The sequence below is a fragment of the Genypterus blacodes genome, unplaced genomic scaffold (genome assembly GCF_046128005.1).
Source record: "Genypterus blacodes isolate CSIRO-AG114 ecotype Tasmania unplaced genomic scaffold, CSIRO-AGI_Gbla_v1 ptg000236l_1, whole genome shotgun sequence".
NCBI classification, from domain to species: Eukaryota; Metazoa; Chordata; class Actinopteri; order Ophidiiformes; family Ophidiidae; genus Genypterus; species Genypterus blacodes.
The window spans coordinates 190,001-197,500 of NW_027467034.1; the positions used below are offsets into that span (position 1 = coordinate 190,001).

Sequence of the window (7,500 nt, forward strand, 5' to 3'; positions counted from 1 at the left end):
AAACAAGCAGGTACTTTTCAAACACCCTGGTATCTTATTCTCATCACTTACGGCTTTAGCTTCCATTGGCCTCTGGCGTTCTTGCTCCACCTATAGGGATGTGGAACGGCTGGGGACTCAGGTGAGGAAGTCAAACCTGATTCAGCAGAAGACCATCAGGAGCGAGTGGAAGTTGGCCAAGATCGCCTTCATCGTCATCGTGGTGTACGTCCTCTCCTGGTCACCGTACGCCTGTGTTACGCTCATTTCCTGGTCCGGGTAAACAAGACTTTTTTTACAGATTAAAATAGGATCACTGGCACATTTCTGCTGTTATATTTTATGACAGATGTGTAATCTACTGCATCGACACAGAGGGGCCTCAGGTAATCACTGCCTCCCACTGACAGGCTCCACTTCTCAGCTCGGTAGAGTAGTTCAGTGAGAACAAAGGAGAAAAAGAGTTTGAGCCCATGATCTCACAGGGCCTACCAGGGGTCCTACCAGAGCCTACCAGGGTTAGGCCACCAAGGCCTGCACCTCCCACATCCTTCCGGTTACTGCCAACAGGAAATCTCTCTTCAGGGATGAAGCCCGTAGAGTTTGGCTCATGTGATGATGACGATGTGATGGACCTGGTACCTAACTTATTGCACTTCTACTCTAGCTCTAGTTATGCTCTTAGCTGTTGGTTTAGGAAGGTAATGCGCTTACGATTTCTTGTGACCTGAAGTTCTTTTATCTACCTTTGTTGAACACACTTATTGTAAGTCGCTTTGGATAAAAGCGTCTGCTAAATGACCGTAATGTAATGTAATGTAATGTAATGTAATGGACGATGCTGACATCACTCACCTTTGCCTTTTGACACGTGCAGCTTTTGGCTCCCACAAAACATGACTGATAGTCTTATCTTACAAACAACGGCAGACACATCAAATGGAAAAATAACCTTCTAGTGCGAGCTGCTAAAAGCTCACATGGCCATTACAGGATTCTAATGGGGATTCCATCACATTGTGTTGTGTAGTAGAGTCACTTCATAGTAATAAACACTGAGTGTGCAGCAGCTTGGTGAAGGTGCTCCTGGGTCATCATCATCTTACAAAATAAGAATGAAAGGAACATTTCAATTGAGGTCTTCTTGTCTTGCTATGATACAAATAAACAAATGAAGCCTTGAGTTGTGTTGTTCTGTCTCATCCAGGCACGCCAACGTCCTGTCGCCATACTCCAAGACTGTTCCTGCTGTCATAGCAAAGGCCTCCACCATCTACAATCCTTTCATCTATGCCATCATACACACCAAATACAGGTACAAGAAGAATCAGAGCTGCTTTATGGATGCTCTGCTTTCTCATTCAACACATAGAAGAAGTCGATCTGAATGAATTAGCTGTCGCCTGACTTGCCTGATTAGCAGTGAAAAGGCCCGTGTTTGTCTGTGTTCTGTATAAACCAGGATGACTCTAGCGGAGAAGATTCCCTGCCTACGGTTCCTTTCCTCTGCTCCTCGGAAGGATGGCACCTCTTCTGTCAGTGAGTCGTCCTTCAGGGACTCCCTCATCAGCAGGCAGTCTACAATATCAAGGAATCACTTCATTACAGCTGCCTGCAACCAGACTGACTTAGTAAGTACAGACTTAGGCTTAAACCACTGAGTGTGAAATCATCAAATATTAAATAAATGTGTAACAGATGAATGATCATTGATATTACTATCTTAGCTGAATCAATCAAAGTTCTATTCTATTCTATTCTATTCTCCTGCAGGTCTTTGGCGATGTAGAGATGGATCCTTTGGGCAGGAAATCGTCTGAGCGCATCAGACGGCTGTCATCCATCCAATCTAACAGAGGGAAGTCCAGCAAGAAAAGAGCAGCACAGACGACTCGCAAGACCGGCACAGCAGAACAGGTGAGAGACCTGAACGTGTGTGTGTGTGTGTGTGTGTGTGATTGTTGTAGGTTTGTGAGATAGACAGCAAAGCTAATCATGAAATGCTCCTTTAATGACTGAACTACATGTGAAGTATTGTGGAACTCTCTTTCTTGAACAACAAGAGACATTAGAACATCTGACCTTTACTTCAAATACATTATAAGTATTCTGTGTATTCCTTACTGTGCTTGACTTTGCTCTGGTGTCTGTCTCTGCTGCACAGTACCAGCATCCATGTGTTTTGAGTGAAACATCAAGTACCTGTAAGCACGAGCTGGTCTCCAAATCTCTGACCATCGCCTCTTTTCCCCTGCTGGTCCTGATGAGGAGGCAGAGCCAGAGTCTGACCAACGCCATCTTAGATGCTGGAGAAGAGAGCTGCAGCACCAGCGCACATATGCTGAGCCACCATGAGGGCAACTCTGTCCACTCTGCAACTCTGTCCACTCTTCCTTCTGGAAGGACTCACTCAGACAATTCGTTGTCCACTGAGGGGATACCGCGTATAATCATCATCAGTCCTACATCTGAAGGTGACCTCAGCGTCGACAGCGTCGGCTTGGACCAGAACTCTGAGACAACAGAGAACAACTAAACTAAAAGTAGAACCTGATTCTGTTGTAGAGTTGAGATGTTTTGCTGGCTTTGGAGGGGAACCCTGGTGTGCATCTCTGTAGAGGTCTCCACTGACAGTAGCACCATCATGTTCTCATGACCTTAGAGCCCAGGATTGATGGACAGATTTGGAGTTTAGATGTAAAGCAGAAGTCTGTAACTGTGGAGTGGGCAGAGTCACACTCCCTCCTCCTCCTCCTCCTCCTCCTCCTCCTTCCTGCCTGTTGCACCCCAGTCTCCTTCCTCCACGAGGCTTCTGAACCCAGAACACGACACGACAGCTGATTTCCCCTAATGTTCTTTTTCCCTAATAAGATTCAGACTTGTGATGTTTTTCACAGAACAAATGGGGAATGAATGAGGATTTCAACATTTCTACAAAAAGCAAAGTAGTTTCCTGTTAGTGTGTAAGTGTGTTTTATGTTTTATCTTGTTTTAATTTCAGAACAATCTCAAGTTCTCTGCTGGAAACAAAATAACTCTCCTTCAAACTGAACATTGTGAAGGGATTGGCAGACATGAACAAGTTCCTAATATTTCACATGTGGAGACTTATTCACATTTTACTACTTGCTGAGTGAGAAGAACAAAGAGTTAAGTGTTTGTGAAGCTAGATCTTCTTGGTGAAGAGGAATGAAAGTCAAACTATATTCCTACTTTTCCTCTTTCTGTGGACGATGCTGCTGACAACTGGGAACAAAAATGTCACATTGTAATGTATTTATGAAGGTTTTGAGCACAGTGAGACCAAGAATGACAATTAACAAGTGTGTTCATTTGTATTATGCTGTGTTTGTGTCAAAAGTTTGCATTGTGTAAATGTTTTATTCATAAAAGCCCTAAATGAAGCACGTTTTCTTGTGTTCAGTGTTATGAGGGACAAACTGACACAATCGGGAAAAGCAAGTCCGTCATCGCGAGACTTCACCGCGAGACTTCAGCGTAAAAACACGGCGGGAGCAGAGGAGCTCAATATGGAAAAGATAAGCAGAACTCCATTATCAGACATCTAAACGCCAATAAAATACTCATTATACATGTCATCAGCTGTTGGTCCACTAGGTCACGACGGTCGATCATTTAGTGTTATTAGTGCACGGTTGTATTTCGCGGCTGTTGGGCAGCCACAGTAAAGCAGTCTGAGCCGGTCTGCTTCCTTGTTTCTAGGTTTACTTCCCTTTGTCATCGGTGAATTATATTTCTATCCACCGTTTTAGAGAATTGGCATCATTTTACTTTGAAGTAGTGGCAGCGAGTTTACTTCATCCCGCTTGATGGCTGCGACTTGCCTCCAGGCTCAGCAGCAGCTTCCGGTTGTCTTCTGACGCTGAGCTGCAGCTGGAGAAAGTCCACGCTGCTTTCAAACAAGCTGGAGCTTTGAGGAGTCCTGATACTGCAGGACAACGTGTATCTGACAGGAAGTGGCTCCCTCCAGCCCTTCAGTCTCTGGATGTGAGGCATGGAAGGCAAACTTCCACAAAGCTTCAACAAAGCTGAGGAGGCCCAGAAGTTACAGCTGAGGCCCAAACACACAAACCTGATGGAAGATGCAGCCCTGAGAAAAGCTGAAGTGAGTCCATCAGAGACGCTAGAAAAGAGAAGAGGTCCTCCCAGAAATACAGAAAAGAAATAATGACCACAAGGGTGGGAAGATGATGGACCGGACCAGACCGGACCAGACCACACCACACCACACCACACCACACCGGACCAGACCGGACCAGACCGGACCGGACCAGACCACACCACACCGGACCAGACCGGACCAGACCAGACCAGACCGGACCGGACCGGACCGGACCGGACCAGACCACACCACACCACACCACACCACACCGGACCAGACCGGACCGGACCGGACCGGACCGGACCAGACCACACCACACCACACCGGACCAGACCAGACTGGACCGGACCACACCACACCACACCACACCGGACCAGACCGGACCCGACTGGACCGGACCGGACCAGACCAGACCACACCACACCACACCGGACAAGAGCAGAGCAGAGCAGACCTGTTCACACAGGAGGCTAGAGGGAGCAGCAGAGGCCATGACAGCTGATCTCAAATGAAGGGGGCAGCTCTCTTCTCTTCATGTGTGTGAGTAAGTGATGAACATGTGATGAACATGTGATGAACATGTGATGAACATGTGATTGTTCTGTAAGCAGGACAATAGATCGACACATGTTTTACACGTCTGCGTGTCTTGAATGGACTGAACTGCCAAACATTACAACAGTGACATCAAAATAGACTAACTGAGTTTTGTGTATCTTTAAAAAAGGAAAAGTAATAGAAGGCAGACCTGTAGGTGACTGCTGACTTCCAGAGCGTCCCAGGAAGCCTCAGCAGTCAGAGCCGTTGTTGTTGAGCTGGACGCTCACCTGGACGCTTGCCAAGAAAGGTGGAGTTGAAGAAAGATCCAGTTCATCCTGGCCTTCATCACCCAGGTGTGATGAGGATGGAGAAGAGAAAGTATTCATCATGAAAACCTGTGGATAAGAGACATCATCAAGTCATCTCCTGCCCGTCAGTGTGAGAGTCTCACTTTCTTGTGACCTGAAGTTCTTTTATCTTCCTTTGTTGAACACACTTATTGGAAGTCGCTTTGGATAAAAGCGTCTGCTAAATGACCCTGATGTAATGTAATGTGATGTCACTGTTCAGCAGTCACAGGTGTGTGTGTGTGTGTGTGTGTGTGTGTGTGTGTGTTTATATACAGAGGCTCAGCCAATCACAACCAAGGACCCATGATGTATATCATCTATAGAATATCACATGGACATCATTTGTTGTTAACTGTAAATCTGACACGTCACAGACGGATGAGCGGCCATCTTCGTTCTTCATCATAGAGGTACAGAGCCGGGCGATGACCCAGAGGCTGAGGGGGAGGAAGGGCAGGAGGAAGGGCAGGATGGGATGTGTTCATTCAGCTGAGGCCGTGTTGCTTGGTCTTGTGTTCGCTGTAAACCTGAGCTAAGGTTGAACCACCTTCAAAGCTCTGCAGGGTTACTATGGAAACAGAAGTTAAACAGAACAGCTGATCACTGTTTCATAGGCAGCTTTAGTTTTGATCCTTTTAACAGTTAAAGTCAGATAAGTAAGCACTACTGTGCAGACTGAGCACTGTAGTTCAGAGCATACAGAGCATCTTGTGTCAGAGCGTACAGAGCACACAGAGCATCTTCTTAGAGCTCTACACAGTCAGGCTCTTTGAACAGAAGCAAAGCGCTGTGTGATGTATTTCTAAATAAAGTTTCTAATAAAATGTGATGGACTGTATTTTTCTATTTAGTTAAATTTTCCAGTGTGAAACTTTGTGACACTCATTCATGATTGACTGAAGTTCATTCAAAGAGCTGTGTCACTAACTCTTACACTCTTATACCCTTAAATTCTAGGAAACACGGTCATGTTACATACATGACCATGAGAGCACATGGAGCCATGTTATGCAAACATCCTGACTCACTGCTCCTCTGCTCCTGATTGGCTAATCTCACCTAATCAATCAAATAATGCCAGAAAAAGACAAACCTGGTTGCATAGCAGCACTTTTATGAACACACATACACTCTTTACTGGAGTACACACACACACACACACACACACACACACACACACACACACACACACACACACACACCACAGAGGAGCTCTGTACATGTAATGACATCAACAGGCCACTAGAGGGCCTAAAGAAACCACGTTTCCAGCAGTTCGTCATTATCTAAAGGTGTTAAGGTAGTATTGTATAATAATGTATTGTAGCGCTGTATCTGCTCTTTATGAACACATGGCAACAATGTAACGTTGTTACTAAACCGATTGATTCTTTAATTCTGCTACAGGCACATTGACTTTCCTCCACAGGAAGCTGTCACAGCTGAGAGGATGGAGGAACATTCAAAAGATGAGTTATACATTAAAATGTGTTCATTCAGTACTTGTAATGAAATAGTGCAAGATGTTAGTGTGTGTGTGTGTGTGTGTGTGTGTGTGTGTGTGAATGTTCTAGTGTGCACACAGGGAGAGTGAGGTGGAGAGGGGGGAGGGGGGGGCTGGACCCGAGGAGTATTGATGTTTGACCATAGAACAGATGCTTTGATGTCCCCTGGAGACCCTGCTGCTACTGAGAGGCTGCTTTGGTCACTGACATATGGACTGGAACACACACACACACACACACACACACACACACACACACACACACACACACACACACACACAGGTTTCTGCCCCTGTCCTACCCAATGACTTTTCTGTGACTCTTTTGTGTTTATTGTTTTCTTCTCATTTTGCCACTCACACACACACACACACACACACACACACACACACACACACACACAAATCTACTCAGGTGTGATCAGAGACCTCAGGGTCCCAGAGGATCTGTGGAGAGGAGGCAGCACATGTGGCTCAAGCTGTTTGCTGGTGACTCAGTTAGTTAGTTTGATATTTTTAGAGCCTCGGCAGTGAGAAATAGAAGATGGAGGGAAGTATTGGGAAGGACAGGAGCATCAATCTCAGCAGGATCAGGTGATAGGATCACATTTGTAGACAGTATGTCTCCATGGCAGCAGGACAGCTCATAAAAGAGATGACCGAGACCTGACAAACAGGCTGTGTGTGTGTGTGTGCGTGTGTGTGTGTGTGTGCGTGTGTGTGTGTGTGTGTGTGTGTGTGTGTGTGTGTGTGCGTGTGTGTGTGTGTGTGTGAGAGAGGCCAGACTCTGCTCAGTTGATCATCCTCAGAAGGGGACAATCCCCCATTATTTAAGCTGAGCCTCTCTGTCTCCCTGCCTGTCTCCCTGCCTGTGTGTCTGTCTGTCATTGACTGGTTGGCTGGTAAACAGGGACATATTTTCCACTGAGAGTGAGCGGTTATAAAGAGGAGTGAGCTCAGAGGAGATACAGGCTCCTGATCTTAATCTCTGGATATCAGTGCTG

The 7,500-nt window shown here is 46.0% G+C and overlaps 1 protein-coding gene across 1 annotated transcript in view; it reads left to right on the top strand.

Annotated features, from left to right (window-relative positions):
• LOC143016588 (melanopsin-A-like) overlaps positions 1–2,515 on the top strand; it is a 4,611-nt gene extending 2,096 nt beyond the window's left edge. The window contains exons 4-9 of the mRNA XM_076170986.1: positions 1–10; positions 97–258; positions 1,187–1,294; positions 1,442–1,610; positions 1,753–1,896; positions 2,150–2,515. The exon at positions 1–10 is cut by the window's left edge and continues 162 nt beyond it. Coding sequence (XP_076027101.1) covers positions 1–10; positions 97–258; positions 1,187–1,294; positions 1,442–1,610; positions 1,753–1,896; positions 2,150–2,515 — 959 coding nt within the window. The remainder of the gene's footprint in view (positions 11–96; positions 259–1,186; positions 1,295–1,441; positions 1,611–1,752; positions 1,897–2,149) is intronic.
• Positions 2,516–7,500: the final 4,985 nt, after the last annotated feature.